Source organism: Arachis hypogaea, chromosome 19 (assembly GCF_003086295.3).
Source record: "Arachis hypogaea cultivar Tifrunner chromosome 19, arahy.Tifrunner.gnm2.J5K5, whole genome shotgun sequence".
NCBI classification, from domain to species: Eukaryota; Viridiplantae; Streptophyta; class Magnoliopsida; order Fabales; family Fabaceae; genus Arachis; species Arachis hypogaea.
The window spans coordinates 11,480,229-11,496,927 of record NC_092054.1 but is presented as its reverse complement, the minus strand read 5'-3'; the positions used below and the strand labels follow the sequence as shown (position 1 = coordinate 11,496,927).

At 31.6% G+C, this 16,699-nt stretch overlaps 1 protein-coding gene across 2 annotated transcripts; it reads left to right on the top strand.

Annotated features, from left to right (window-relative positions):
- The first annotated feature begins 269 nt into the window (after nucleotides 1-269).
- On the top strand, nucleotides 270-8,225 carry LOC112776490 (3-hydroxyisobutyryl-CoA hydrolase 1). 2 transcript variants are annotated; one of them, XM_025820677.3, is made up of 14 exons: nucleotides 270-624; nucleotides 1,040-1,120; nucleotides 1,576-1,644; nucleotides 1,893-1,956; nucleotides 2,191-2,270; nucleotides 2,367-2,450; nucleotides 3,613-3,697; nucleotides 4,204-4,289; nucleotides 5,145-5,266; nucleotides 6,485-6,545; nucleotides 6,664-6,765; nucleotides 7,017-7,118; nucleotides 7,209-7,250; nucleotides 7,944-8,225. In XM_025820677.3, the coding sequence occupies exons 1-14, from the start codon at nucleotides 592-594 to the stop codon at nucleotides 8,082-8,084; spliced, it is 1,152 nt and encodes a 383-aa protein (XP_025676462.1). In that variant the 5' UTR covers nucleotides 270-591; the 3' UTR covers nucleotides 8,085-8,225. The 2 variants fall into 2 exon arrangements, with proteins under 2 accessions (XP_025676462.1, XP_072082946.1); XM_072226845.1 differs by having other exon boundaries at nucleotides 336-832.
- Nucleotides 8,226-16,699: the final 8,474 nt, after the last annotated feature.

The window sequence follows — 16,699 nt, the reverse complement described above, 5'->3', positions numbered from 1 at the left end:
ACTTTAGTGCTCATCCAGCGAACAGCAAACGGAGCGGTTGATTTAATGGCTAAGACTGCTGTTTTAAACAAGCAGGTGTATCTAAAGTGGTTACTGCCTCCTAATAATTTAGACATTATTATTAGAGAAGAGTACTACTCTTTTTCTTAGATTTTTTTTCTTTGTGTTATGTTCGGTCACCCAAAAAAAAAAAAAAAGCTGTCTCTAAATTTGTTATCAATTGAAGAGCAAGGTAATAAAAGGGAAATTTTTAAGTTGATTGAAAAGTTAGTGCAAAATCGTAATTAGCAAAAGTGCAAAACTGTAAAACCGAATATAAACATGGATTTTGGAGTGGGGCCAGCAAACAAAGTTTCTGGCTCAATCTTCTTCTCCGTGGCTCTCCGGCACCCTCAAACTCCAACAGCGGAATCGCGACCGAAGGGGAAGCTTAAATCCCAAACTCGTCCAATTCCGCGAGTTAACTCGCGATTCTCACTGCTTTCTGGTTGATGACAAGAACAATCACGTGATACTTCACTTTACAAATTGCAATATCCTCTGCAATTCGATTCCAAGGTTCCAGAAATAAAGAAAAAACACATCGTTATTATGGCTTCTTACACCAAACCCGACGACGATCAGGTTCATAATCTTCTCTTAAAAGTTCTTTGTTTTCTTCACTCATTTTCAGCTTTTTTCACTTTACCTACTCCCAATTTTGCATATCTTCCATGCCTCAACACCGGCCACTTGAAATGTGGGCTTTCAATTAGTTTTATTAGTTTTTAACTCACTCACACACCATTTCGAGACAACAGTTACACAATCTGAGGTGTGAAGCTTCACATAGGTACTGGTGCTAACTTGAATAGGTCTTGTTCTGCATAGTTATTAATTGCTTTGTTGTTTCTGTTATTTTGTGTCAAAGTGTGATACTTTACTGATTAATTCTCATTTTTGGGATGTTTCAACTATTGTTCTTAATATTTTCCTTTCATTATTTTTTTCTTTTTCAAAATGTTAGTTTGTCTCTTAATACTTCATTTTAATTTGACAGGTTTTGGTAGAGCAAAAGTCGTCTACAAGGGTTATCATACTGAACAGGACAAGACAATTGAATGCCCTCTCTTTTTATATGGTACAGTAATCCACTATGATGTTGCACAATGCATTATCATCTGAAATTAAACACTTATTTATAGGGCAATTAACTTGCTGAATGCTTTTTCTGATAAATTGTTTTCGCTTGAATGTTACTAGAAACACTTGAACCTTTGAGCTGAGCTTTCTTTTTAAAATTATCTTCTTTGATTGTTAAATTTTTGTATAGACTTGTAAGTCATAATGTTTTCTAATTGTTTCCTTGCATTTTCTGTTATCTTCATGAGGTTGGCTTGTCATGAAATACAAGTATACTTCCCAAGAAAACATATTAGGAAACTGAAAATCGTTTCTGACTTGTGACTTCTTCCATAAACATCTATCTGAATTCTTTGGAAAAACTTTTGTTTGTATATTTGAAAGTTATGTAGTTCTGCTTACATTTCATTGTTCTTATTTTTGTCTGTTTATTTTTCTGTCTTCTTCGTGCAGGTATCTCGGCTACTGGAAATTTTTTTAGAAGATGAGGGAAATCCTGATATTAAGTTGGTTATCATGAAGGTAATTTGAATTTCTTTTCTAATGAGCTCATTTAAAAATACAAATATGAATGGAATAATGATGAATACACTACTGAATCTGTTCATAAGAGAAGCTACTTATACTTTTCAAATAATATATGTAAATGTGTGTTCCAAATTTACAATTAGAGAGAAGAGTCATGGATGAAAATATAGTCATAGTTGAATATGTATCATGATCTTCTCATTGTCTAAGAATTTGGCATGTCTTGTGGATACTTGCATCAGGGAAATGGCAGAGCATTCTGTGCTGGTGGTGATGTTTCAGCTGTTGTTCGTGATGTGAAAGGAGGTATGTTCTCTTCTTATTTTCTAATTGTTACTGATAAAGGAGGAATTTTATTAGAGAAAGTATGATATAGGAAGCTGATTAGATATGAAAACTATTCACTGTATTGAATCATTGAATATTTGCATTTGTTCAATAGAGAGAGAGTATTCAATCAATTTGTTTTGCATGTGTTTAAAATATAGGGTCCAATTTCATTGCAAAACTAATAGTATTCATATTGCAATTATGAAATAGGTGACTGGAGGTTGGGTGCAAAATTTTTTGAGAATGAATTTAAACTGAATTACTTGATGGCAACATATAGTAAGCCACAGGTAAGTTTTTCTTATTTAGCAACATTTTACTTTCATTAATCTAACATACGTACCATTAAATTACATTTTTTGTTTTGGGAAAAAAAACTTTTGAAGGTTTCAATTCTTAATGGAATTGTCATGGGAGGTGGTGCTGGTGCTTCTATACATGGTAGATTTCGTGTAGCTACCGAGAAAACAGTAAGTTTCAAATAAGCTATTAAATACTGAATATGTGGTTTCAAATTCTAGTTGAGCTGTTAATTTGATTGGTATGATGAATCTTATCCTATCTTTCCAGGGTATGTTAAATGACAAGTATGTTATGATAAACTAAAAACTTTGGAATATTTTATATTTTGAATGTGATCAACCATCTTTTCCAAAAATTTAAGCTATGAGGTAGTTTATGACTAATTTGTATCCCAAAATTCCCCTTCATGCAATAGTCCTCGAGTCTGAATGGTGGACAATGCACATATCCGTTCAGCCATATGTTGAATTTAAAATTCGTATAGGAAAATGAGAGGAAAAAGGGTTGAACTTTGGACTATGTTAGCAATCGTAATGTATACGGTGATGGGGATTTGGGTAATAAGGTTAACTATCCCTTGTAATCTTGCTACTGATAAATTGGGAAGGCTGTTGAATTTAAAATTCGTATAGGAAAATGAGAGGAAAAAGGGTTGAACTTTGGACTATGTTAGCAATCGTAATGTATACGGTGATGGGGATTTGGGTAATAAGGTTAACTATCCCTTGTAATCTTGCTACTGATAAATTGGGAAGGCCTATTAGTGCGGTGTATAATAGGAAAAGTAGGAAGGCTGGGAGGGTGAGAGGAGGGGCGTGTGACCCACGAGGGACTAATAACTAAATCTGCTGGCTGGCAGGTTAATGGGAAGAGGTGAGGATTTATTATTTCTATTAGGATGAGGGAAAATATGGGTGGGTGCCTGGGTGGTTGATGTGGGGGCATCCAAAAAGAGAGAATTTGGAATAGAATTAGGAGGGCTGGGTCTCTCCAGCATCTAGTGTTACCTCACTGTTCAATTTCAAAGCTCAAATTGGGACTCATCCATACCCCACTTGTATTCTGCAATATTCAGGTCAGGAAGGCATTCGAGGGTTTAATAAACTCCTCAAAACCTTATATTGCCTCTCATTTTATCACCCAAATCGAGTGATTTTTTAATGAGATTTTGATATCATTTATGTTGAAATGTCTGATATCATTGCTCAGTATCATTAGGAATATTTGTGGATATTTTAGTTTCATCATTTCTTTAGTATTTCCTCTTCTCTCTAATATGAATTTTTGTTTTAACTTCATGATGGACTTATATTGGTGGACTATTTGCAGGTTTTTGCAATGCCAGAAACAGAGTTGGGTCTATTTCCAGATGTAGGTTCCTCATATTTCTTGTCTAGACTGCCTGGATTTTTCGGTATGCATGTTACACCTTATATCCTCTATCAATTCAATTGGTTCTTACTATATTTTATTTATATTTACTTATTTTTAATCTTTTGATTGTTTGACACTTATGAATTCTGCTGCATACGTCGGTGACACTTTTTATCAGCCAATTAATATCAAATTTTTTTTATTGTCCAGTTAATGTCATCAATGCTTAGAGTTACCTTCTCTTTTGTGATAATGAGCATGAATCCATATTTATGGGTTTAACTGCCATCATCCTTTTTTTTTTTACTTTCTCTCTCTTATTTTCCACTTCTTATTTCCTTTTATGTTTTTGCATTATAAAGATCAAGAGGTGGTGGTAAACTCATAGATAAGGTTCATGTGTCATTACTCTTTCTTTTGTTGGTGGTATGGGGAGAGAGAGAGGAGGCTGGAATTGTTAATGCTTTCAGCATTCTTTATGACTAACAGAGAAATTGTAATAACATTGCATTTCCTTTTTTCCTTTCTATTGAAAACGATTTGCAGGAGAATATGTTGGTCTCATAGGTGCTAGGTTGGATGGCGCAGAAATGCTTACTTGTGGTCTTGCAACACATTTTGTCCCTTCATCAGTATGCTATTTTTCACTGTAATTTTGTGCTCATTCTGATGATCTGTGCATTTGTTAACTAGATATCTAACCTTAAGTTATAAGAATGTTAATCTGCTGAAAATTTAGTGTAGCTTTGAAATAAAATGGTTATACAAAATGGTTTCACACCCATGGGATGTTAACCTTAGGAAGTTAGAGTTGCTTGTCATTTGTTTCTTAGAGTCAGAACATTCTCTATTACCTAATAGTATATTTATATCAAGGTATGTAAAATTGGACTGGGAATAGTGACTTGGGAATAATATAAGCAATACTCATAAAAGAGGGGCTTTTTTCCCCCAGTATTCAGGACTCTTATTCATGGTATAATATTCTTGGGGATATAATTCCTATGTATAGTATTATGTACCTTCAAACAAATACTTGAGCAGTGTGTGTTTCTGCTAAGCAACATGGCTACAATACAACACCAAGGAAAACCTTCTTTATATATGGAGGATGAAGTGTTTAAATTAAGTTTCTATCAGCTATTGTAACCAATAAGAGAGAGTAATTTGCAAATCCTATTCTTGCTATTAAAGACACCTTTTAAATGCTTTTGATGCATAGGAGTTTGCTTATCAATCCATTGCTTTGTGTTCAATTTTAAATTTGATAAGCCATTTTATGGTTTTGTATAACTCATCCGTGGTAGAATCCTTGTTAAAAATTTGTTCCTAAAACTTATCCAAGCTAGCTACTGGAAGATTTATTTTAAACAAAGCAAATCTTACATTATTGTGATGTCATGTCTATAAATAGTTCTTTCTTTGCTGATTTAATACTATGGTTTCTGACTTTTCCTGATTTGTTGCTTTTTATAATCAATGAACAGAAATTGCCATTACTGGAAGAATCATTGTACAAGGTAGAAAGCAATGACGCAACTGCAGTGTCTGCAATAATTGATAAGTACTCAGAGCAACCTTCCCTGAAAGAGGACAGTGTTTACCACAGGTCTGTATGTAATATCCATTCGAGAATGAATTAATTTTATTTGAAATAGAAAGTGATAGAAATAGAAGAATGGAAATGTCACGGTTGATACCTATTCACCCAGTGATTTCAGTAAAATATATTCCTCAATATTTCACTCAAACCAAAAACCAAGTCAGGTATACATCCAATACCAATATGTAGTAATTACAAGATTGATAAGGAAGTTCAAGAAACTGTAGAGAAGATGTGAACTAACAGGAGATAGGATTGAAGTTGAAGAAGGGTATCTTCAGGAACAAAACTGATTTATACTACATTACTACTCTTGAGTCATGAGCAAGTTGTCTGCAAAATTAACAAAAGCGATGTATCAAGCTAGGAATGGGGAAGAGAAATAGAATTCCAGAGATGGAAGACTAACGAGAGGCATACTAATTTCTTGAAGCCACTATAGCCTTATTCTTCCGTTTTGGTCACCACAAAGTCTCTGAGCTTGGAGTTGGTTATTTTGGCTGTGACCCTTGCCCGTTTCTACTACTTGTGGATCCGCAGCCACATGTTCCTCAGTATTTTGCTGGTTGTTTCCCATATTGCCCTTTTGTATCATAAGAGGAAACAACCTTGAGAAAAGATAACCAAGAAAGGAAAATGATAAATACTGACACTATAGGAGAGTTTGCTGAACTCCTTAGAGAAAACATGAAATTGATTCTATTGCAAGAAATTGCGGTGAAGTGCATATGTGGGAATTCCTTTCAGTTGGAATATATAATTATATGTTAAAATGTTAAAGAGTATTTTTTATGATATATTTGGTATGTTTTATTTTATTTTTCATGACGTTTGTAATTTATTCTCTGCTTACAAGCAGCAGAGATTTGAACATTCAACATCTTACAACCTACCCTCCCAATATATAAGTGGGAATCTTTTCTATATATTAATCAAGGCAATGTGAAGGATTTAACCGTTGGATTGATAAACAAAAAATATTTCTAACTTTAATTTTGTTAATCCAATAATAAAAACCACTTATCCGACCCCCCCCCCCCCACCCCAAAACACACACACATAGAGCTCACTCTATTTGCTGAATATGCTAAATAAGGTTTGCCTTATAAAATACATCTATTAGTATGGTGCTTATGTCTTTTCTTTATTGTTATTTATTGATAAAGCATTTCAGTGTTTCTCATCTATCCATGCTTAATGCTTATTATGGTCACTTCATGGCAGGATGGATGCCATCAATAGGTGTTTCTCTAGAAAAACAGTTGAAGAAATATTATATTATCTTGTAAGTCATGTTTTTAGTTATGCTGTTAAAAATACTTGTTTGATAAATAACTTTCAGCATTATCAAGAAAAAACTTTCTTGATTAGCAACAATAATTTTGTCTTTTTTTTTTTTATAGGAGATGGAAGCTATGAATAATAAGGCTGATAATTGGGCTTCTGCCACTATTCAAACCTTGAAGAAAGCTTCTCCAACAAGCCTGAAAGTATTTCTTAAATTGGTATATCTCCAGAAAGCATTAAATACTTCTATTTTATGTCATCTAAAGAAGCTCAATATGTCACATAAGATGCTTACATAAAGTCACAAGAGTAAGAGCTCCGTCTAACCTTTGGGGGGGATGAAAAAAAGAATATTTGCCTGATTAGAGAACAACACATATCAAGATATCTCTTTCCATTGTTATCTTCTGATGTTATATTCATTTTTATTTTAACAGCTGCTTCTTTGTATTTCTGTTGGCCTTTTCAGATTAGAAAAGCCAGACTCCAAGGTGTTGGTCAATGCCTTGTTACCGACTATAGAGTTGTATGTCATGTTCTGCAAGGACGCTACAGCAAAGATTTCTTTGAGGTTTTGTGTTGATTCCTATACATTTTTCTATTTTGAGCTTTAGTTATTGTTTTCCCATGCATTACTCAATAGTTGTTATGCTTGGTGCAGGGTTGCAGAGCTATACTAATAGATAAAGACAGAAAGCCAAAGGTGAGTAACCTTGTTGATTTCTTATCACATTTTCCGATATATTAATAAGTAATAACTTTCTTCATGTCTGGATAAGTTGCACAAAAAATGATATGTGCACACAAAAAAATCTGTCACCAAATCAGCCACAATTTATTTGTATATAAATATATGTATTGTTTAACTCATTTTTAATGTGCATTTTGTATTTCAACATGTATTCTACACGAGTAACTAATTTGGTAGCTGATCTTCTGTCTTCACATAGCATGCTTAAAATTGCACTAATTTCTCCTAAAGGTGACAATGCATACAACACCTTTTGATTTGTAATGTCTACAATGGCCATTGGCCTCCATTAGTCTATGAAAATTATCTTTGGCACACAAATATGGAGATGGTGAGACGGTAGAGATGGAGACAGAAGTGTGAAATTCAGAATATATGACTATATCTATCTCACCTACCAAACAAGTTATCGTACTTGCTGTCTCTGTATTTGTCATAGAGAGATATTAAAACACTATTTAGTTTCAACAAAAGGTAAGCCAAAGTTAGTATCAGATTTTATTTTATGAAAATACATAGGTACCCAGTACCACATAATTTATGAATACAGAAGTAATATCATCTAACTTTAGAGGAGGCAAATGTAATTGACCTTTGAAATGGTGATTCTTTGTTCTTGTTGTTGATGACAATGGTGCTTTTCAGTGGGAGCCTTCAAGATTGGAGCTTGTAAGTGATAGTGATGTTGACTGTTACTTCTCGAAGCTTGACGACGAAGGATGGAAGGATTTGGAGCTTCCCGAGAGGCTCAACAATTTGCCTCCATATGTTATTTCAAAGCTTTAAGACGATCCTATCTCATTAGTCATTACAATGTTCAATGGATTCTTGAATGTTTATTTTGGCGATTTATATGGATTGGCATGGTATAAGTATTAGGCTTGTAAATGATGTTTGATTAAGAATAAATGATGTAGGACTTCCAAATTTGTGTAGTTTTATCACTATATTTCTTCTCCAAATATATTTGGTGTTAAATTTGTTATAGATTGAAGATAAAATGTTTAGCTTATATTTAAATGATATGAGAGTAGCAAGTTTGAGTTATCTAAGTTTGGATTCAGTTTGACTCGCTTCTTCTAGCTTTAGCTAAAAGTATTTAATTATCAATTATCCCTCACTTTAATTAAGCAATTAGAAGTATGTATAATATATCTTTTTTAATCTACAAAAAGTTATATTAGTTGCAACCAAAATTAACGATCTAGACAGAAGTAAATATTTATTTAGAAAAATTAGTGTTTGAATTTTATTTAAGATATATGCACTAATATGTGATAATTTTTAAATCGAATCATGTTTATATATATAAGGAATTAGAAACAAATTAAATTAGATTGATTTTGAGGGATATAAGAACAAATGAATTGAGAATAGATGGTATTAATTTGGTCTCTTATGGAATTCAAATTAAATGGTGAAAGTCATAAAGGGGGAGAGATAAAAGGAAGAGTGGGAGTGGAGGATGACATTGTATACATTCTACAAGATCATGTCATTTATATATATTTGTGTTATTTTGTCATATATGTTTGTTAGCACCTCAAAAATGTCTTAACACTGGTTAACTAAATAAAAAAGTGTTAACTTGTGTAATGTATTTTGAATTCATTAACAACTTAAAAAAATTTATCTTTTATTCAATTTTTTTTATTTATAATGTCTTCAAAAAGTATTTTAAAAACACATTAGCAAGATTTTTTTACTGGGATATATTAGAGCAATTCCAATGGTAAAAGAATTTAGAGCCTCATTTACTGTGTGTCAGTAAAAAATGAGTACTTACCATTGAAGTAAACCAAAAATGAGTTTCTTCATGAGTTTCAAAGCAATAGAAGTCCTGCTAAGAGGGATTCCCTTTCTTTCAAAGAAATGATATTTTATTAATAAAATTAATACTTTATATACATAATACATATGTGAGCTGACCGTTAATGTATTAACATTATATATATTATACTTTACATATATAATTAATTATTATAATTATTAATAAATTAAATATGATTTAATTATTTTATATAATTATAATAATTAATTAATTAAATGATTAAATTTTTATTTAATTAATGATTTATATTATTATATTTAGTTAACCGTTGCAAAACTAATCGTTGCAAAATTAGCCGTTGGAAACTAGTCATTACTATGTTATCGTTATTATTAATAAATTAATATTTTGTTACTCTATATATACCACTTAGATACACTTCTATTCTCACATTTTCTACTACTCTTCTTCATCTTCTTCCAAGTTTACAAAATCAAAGTTCTGCTAATATTATTTTTTGTTCGAAAAAATGGATCCAAACCAACTCAACTCTTTCTTCAATTACTTACAAAACTTTTCTCAAATTCCAAATACCCAACAATCTCAAACCTCAAACTCTCAAGTCCCAAATCAAAACTTCACACTATCGAATATATTTCAAAATCCAAATCACAAAATCTTTCTAATTTCAATTTTCAAGCTCCTTATAATAATCAATTTCCCATATTCCAACCGCAAAATCAAAATTCACAAACACCACTTATGCAGGAAATTTTGCTCAAGATTTAGAGTATGATGATGTCGAAAATGGCTTATCACAACCTAAGAAGATTTTGCACCATACCATCAATTTCTCCAAAGAAATGCCCAACTTCAAAAAAGGCAGCAGCATAGACAATTGAAAGAGGACTTGATTGAACACATATGACAATTTCACAATGTTTGTTGTCACTTGTCAACTATAGAACTTAATTATGTTTTTCTTTGTATTAAGTAATTTTACAAATTAGTGTAATCCCGAATTATATATTGCGTATTATTGTTATATATGAATTTATTTAATATTAATATCTTTTAATAGTGAATTATTTTTAAATTTATAAATTTAAATTACATTATTGAAAAAAAATAATTACATTAATTTCAAGTATTTTAATTAATTAATTAAATGAGACAATAACATGGACTAAAGTTATCTCCTAATGAAGAAGAGAGAGATGTTTTGAGTTCCTATTTACTGTTTATGATGCAAAAATTGATGTGGAATTATTTTTTATGACAAGTACATCATAAATAAGAACTAGGATGAATTTTTTGCTGGAAATGATCTTATATCGTAGTAATTATTAGAATAAACATAATAATGATGAGATAATTAATTACATATGTTGTTGGATTTCCCATTTGACTGAACCAACCTTTAGTATATGCGGAAATGATTCGTAGGATAACTTGTAGATTCGGATCTCAAAGAAGACATAACTTGTGGGAATCGTTAAATAATAAAAAAAAAAACACTAAAATGAGCTTTCCATCGTTTGGAGATTCGTGTGTTTCAAGTAAAGAAACAAAATAAAATAAAAGCTTTTTGTATATACCTATGTGAAGTAAGATAGAGTCAAACAATTAGAAATAAGACACCCATCCTATCTATCAATCATTTGCTTAACAACCTCTTCTAGTTGTCATATTCAACTTTCAAGCTTTAATATATAATTCCCACCCTGATTTATTTTATAAATTGATCTAATTATATGATGGATTTTGGAGTATCTCAATTTAATAATTAGATTGGTAAAAGATCATACAAGTTTATTTAATAGTATGTTTTTTTTGGGTCAAGCAAGTTTATTTAATAGTATGTTAAAACTGCGGATGCTTGAACTGTCTCAATTTTTTTACGGACAAGATTTTTTGGGTTACAAGTTCATATAAGTTGGTCGAAATTTAACAAAAATAACCCTTATATTAACGTGCGTGTAAACACGCACTTATTTAACCGTTTTAATAGTGCACTCAAATTTTGAAAGACGCTTCTTTTTTTTCTTCGATCAAAACCCCAACCCTAAATATTTAAACGACGTTCGAAATTTCTCAAAAGACGGTCAAAATCGTCGCGAAAGTTCAAGGAAATCTACAAGAGAAGTTCAAAATCTACGTCAAAAAACACAAAAATAAAAGGCAAAAGATTATTTAAGATACTGCTTCACTAATCGTCTAGTTTTTTCACTTTTCTCTTTCTCATTTCGATCGCGAAACACTAGATAGTCATATTTCTATTTATTAAGTAGATTTATTATGTGTTCTTGGTTTAAAATACATATTACTGTTCTCATCATACTGTTCAATCAGTGATAACTGTTTTACGTACTGTTTTGCGTATAGTTTAATATATATTTTTATGTGTTTTTGTGCATGTTTGCATGTTTCGAACTGAGTTTGTATAAATACAAACTTTCATTGTATTTCAAGTAATTTCGCGTGTAGCTGGTGATGTTGTTCTTGAATATTGTTCTCGTGCTTCTAGTGTCATTTTATGCATGGTTGGTTGACTTGAATATCATTTTGAACTCATATTATGTCATGTAATTAACAAATAATAGAGGTGTATATGGCTGATATTTCGGTGTATATCAAGTGAATTCGAGAGTAACTGGTAATGTAGTCGTATCCTTGGTGTAACTAGAAACAGAATATTGTCTTTGTGCTTCTGGTGTCATTTTATGCATGTATGGTTGACTTGAATATCATTTTAAACTCATATTATGTCATGTAATCAACAAAATAATAGAGCTGTATATGGATGGTATTTTGGTGTATTTCAAGTGATTTCAAGTGTAATTGGTGATGTAGTCATATCCTTGGTATAACTAGAAACAGAATATTGTCCTTGTGCTTCTAGTATCATTTTATGCATATTTTGGTTGACTTGAATATTATTTTGAACCATATTATGTTATGTAATCAACAAAATAATAGAGCTATATATAGCTGGTATTTCGGTGTATATCAAGTGAATTCGAGTGTAACTAGTGATGTAGTCGTATCCTTGGTGTAACTAGAAACAGAATATTGTCCTTGTGCTTCTAGCGTCATCTTATGCATGCTTGGCTGACTTGAATATCATTTTGAACTCATATTATGTCATGTAATCAACAAAATAATAGTGGTGTATATGACTGGTATTTCGGTGTATTTCAAGTGATTTTGAGTGTAATTGGTGATGTTGTTATCTATTATCCTTATTTTTTACTTCTTATAGTAAAAATGGCAAGCAAGAACCATGCTGCACCAAAATATAATGTAAGCACATATATCTTTGACCAACTCAATTTTTTCTTGTATAAATATAGTTTATTTAAATGATTCTCGTTTGTTTTACAGAAAACTCATTATTTGAGATGCTCGACAAGACTCCTGCATGATAAGTTCCAAAACATGAGCAATAAAAAGAAGGCCATCGTCCAGGAATTGGGATTTGATGATTTGATGCACATCCCTCGAATGAATGTGCCGCATAAGCTCTTGAAAGAGTTGACATATTCCTTTGATTTGATAAGAAACATATTGGACACCTGGGACATTGTATTAAGCATCAACTAGGAAAATATAGGAGCTGTTCTTGGCTTGAATACATCTGGTAAATGATTTCATAAATTGTTATACTTGAATTTTTTGTAATCTATTCTTTGTAATATATTCTTTTAAACTTATATTATGCTATGTAATCAAAAAAATAATAAAGGTGTATATGGATGATATTTTGGTATATTTGAAGTGAATTGGAGTATAATTGGTAATATTGTTTTACTGCTTTTATAGGGTCGCTCTTTCCAAGCAAAGTTAATTTTAAAGAGTTTAGTGAGGAGGACAATGAAGTTTATAGAAGCTTCCAAGGAAAAATATTGAAGCAATTGACAGACTCCTTGATGGAGATTGGTGTTGACGGTGATGAAGATCGGCTTAAGTTCAAGAAGACGTTCATCCTCTACATTCAAATGTCGTTCTTATTGCCGACAACAATAAACAAGGTTTCTCCCATCCACATGCCGCCGATTTTTCGTGTGGACACCATACATGAGTGAAATTGGGGTGGCTATATCCTCAACTTCTTCATCAAGGGCAAAAGTGTGCACATATTGAAAAAGAAAAATCCGTTGATGGCTGCCTCTATGCTCTCATGATTGTATACTTTTATGAATCCAAACACAAAAACAAGCTAACGGATACAATTCCTGGACCACTCTGGTTGCAGCACTGGACTAAAGAGTTGCTGCTTGAGAGGATAGAAGCTGAAATTAAGGGTCATATGGTAACTCAACAGAATTCTTTCTTTAATTTCAGTGTATTTGTTTTATATATATGATGTAAACTAATATTTTATTTGTTTTAGGGCATCGTCAAGAGGGCACAACTGAAAGAGAAATTAATGAGAATGAAAGAAGAAGAAAAGAAAGAGAAAAAGAATAAGACACAAAAGAAGGACATTTTTTCAGAAAGTGATAGTGGTACTAACTCTGAGTCTGATTCTAAACAAGACTTAGAGGAGGCATAAAAAATAAGAAAATAATTAACAAGAAAAGCAAAAAAGTAAATATTATTTTTTGGTGTATTTTATTATTTTTACTGTGTTTATTGCCTCATGATTGTTTGTTGTCTATGATGGTATCCAAAAAGAGGAAGCACATTGTTCAGGATTTATCTTTGGAAAGCCAAATTGAATCTGATGATGAATAAGATTCTGAAATTATCGTTGGAATGCTATATTTTCTATTTATGTCAAAATTTTATGTATTAATAGAATGTTTCCAGTTTATTGTCAGAAGTAAAGAATTGGAGCAAATAATAAAAGAAAAATTAAAGAAAAAATTTCACAGTCCTGTAAAAAAGTATGCATTGCTTTCGGAGGTATTTTATCAATTTTGTTGTGTTTGTTTGCCTAATCTTTGCTTTCCAGGATACAATCCAAAAAAAAAGCACATTATTGAGGATTCATTTTCTGAAAAAGAAACTGAATCCGATAACGAGTAAGATACATTGTAAAGCTATCATTTTTTTTATCAAAATTTTATTTATTAATATAATCTTTTACATGTATTATCAGAACTAAACAAACACAAGAATTTTTAAGAGAAGTAAAAAATAAGAAAACAAATGATAAGTCAGTAGAAAGGTATGTTGCTTTTTGGTGTATTTTGACAATTTTACTGTGCTTTTGTTGGCTGATGATTATTTGCTTTTTTAGGATGCAAGAAAAAAGCACAAATATACCAGAAAGTGGGCTCTGCTCCACAGAAGTTCACTATGATTTTTTTATAAATGTAAGATCCTTTATTTGATAAATTTTCCTAAATTCTGATGTAATTAATTTCTCTAGTTTTACTGAATAATGTTTATTTTGTCCTTAGAATGCCGAATGTAAACTTGGCAAGTGAAAATGATCTTGTCTTTCAAACACAGACTAATCAGAGCAGTGTAAATAAGCCAAGTGATAACATGTAATTTCTATTTCTATTGCCATTTTCTTAATTATTGTGTTACTATGTTCTGCAACTATATAAGTTCTCCTAAAACAGAGATTGCGTTTCTATTCAATGCTTGAGCTGTATTATGAAATAATTTCAATGTATTTCAGGTGGGGAGAACAAGAAGAATCGCTCAATGAACCAACTCAAGAAAAAATTATTGTTCTTCAAAAAGAGACCCATTCACAATCCGAACCGCTCGACATGTGAGTTTTCCAACTTACTTTCAATCTTCTATTATCCTATTTTAAAAAAGTTTATTAACTTTTTATTTTTGTCTTCGTTGGACTTTCACTTCAAATATGTACACCTCTATCAGAGACAACAGCAACAAGCCCTCTACAAAATCAACCAACCCCTGCAAAGTCTCCCAGCGAAGAATTTAAAGAAGAAACAATTAATACATAAGGAATAATACTTTTGATGTATTTGATTTGGCTTTGGGTGTATTTGTGCATGGTTTAATGGGTTACATGTCTTTTATATAGAGGTGTATTTGGTTCTTATTTTGGTGTATTTCTTGTGAATTGATGTGCAATTATTTTTTTAATTTAATTCTTTTTCTGTAATCCTGCAGCACTCCACAACTCCATGAACCTGCTGAAAACACACCAACAGAGCCAACAAATCCTTCTAAAATAAGTTTTACACAATATAACTCTCTTTCAATATTTTTTGTCTATTCTTATACTATTTTATATGTCACCATGCAGTCATCCACCCCCTCAAGCCACTGCTGCATTAATGATGGTTGCCAAGACAACATCATTTGTAAAGCATGACTTTTCTATGCCATCGTTCAACCTTGGCTTTTCTGAATCGAGTTAGGAAGATACACTGACTCAAGAAAGTCAATCGGCAGTTGAGAAGGGAAAAACTCAAGAGAGCCCGATATTGGTTGAAGAATTAGAAGAGCTGGTGGAGTAGATTGTAAATACTGAGGTTGCGATAGTGTTAAATTTTGCTGAGGATAAAAGTCCCCCACGCTAAAAGGTGCAGCCTGTGAGCTTTGATGACAAGCTCCAAACTCTTGTAAGGCGGAGCGAAATAACAAGCAACTTTTAGAAAAAATGCTATTTCTGGGCCACAACTCTCAAGACCTATGACGATACAAGCAGTAACGAGTGGGACATATTATTCTTCCTCAACCATCAACATCCGCTGGAAATAACAAAAGGGCACTTTGCATCTTTAAAGACCAATACATATATTGAAAATCTGGTAATCTTAGAATAACATTAATGATTTTATTATGAGTTGTTGTGCCATATATGTAATAACTTTAGGTTTTTTATTTTCCTAGATTGTCTCTGCAATGTGTCTTCTTTTGAACAAAAAAAGAATTAAAAGATTTAAAAAACAAATATACTATCTCCCCCCTAATATTGTGATAAGGTATAGTAAATTCAAATTTCGGTGTATTTTTATAATGTATTGTGTGTTATAACTGTTTCTTTCGGTGTTATACAAATTTTGCAGAATATGACTTTGGGGAATCATAAGGGCAAGTTCAAACAGTCAAAAACTAACAAGCCTAACACAATTCTTTCAGTAGGTGTCAATTAAACTAAAAAAATATTCTCTTTGGCCAAAATTCAGATATTTGCTCCAGTTTGCTATGCGGATCATTGGTGGATATGGATGGCAGATGTTAAAAATAAGAAATTTCATGTCCTTGACCTATTTCACAAAAAGTCTCCTTTGAAAGAAAGAACGCAACTTAATAAATTTGTTGTAAGTTACTTCTGTTTTTTCTATAAATTCTTTAGTTTCTGTCTGTTGTTAGCAATATAAAAATTCAATATAGCTCTATTCGAAGTAACGTGTACTATTGGATCATTTTGGTGTAATTTGATTTTAAATGTAGTCTTTTTTATATTTTATTTTTTTATTTTATTTTTAGGGCTACCTGATTTCAAGGATGAGGGTATTTGTCAGAGGACAACCTCTGACGAAAAAGGATGATGAAATTAAAGCACCATATGTTAACATTGTCGGCCAACATACCAAGTATAAATCTTTCTCTCTGATAAATTGTGTTTTTTCTTACTGTCCTATTTTATTTTGCTAAATTATTTTTATTTTTAGCTACGATTATGTCATTT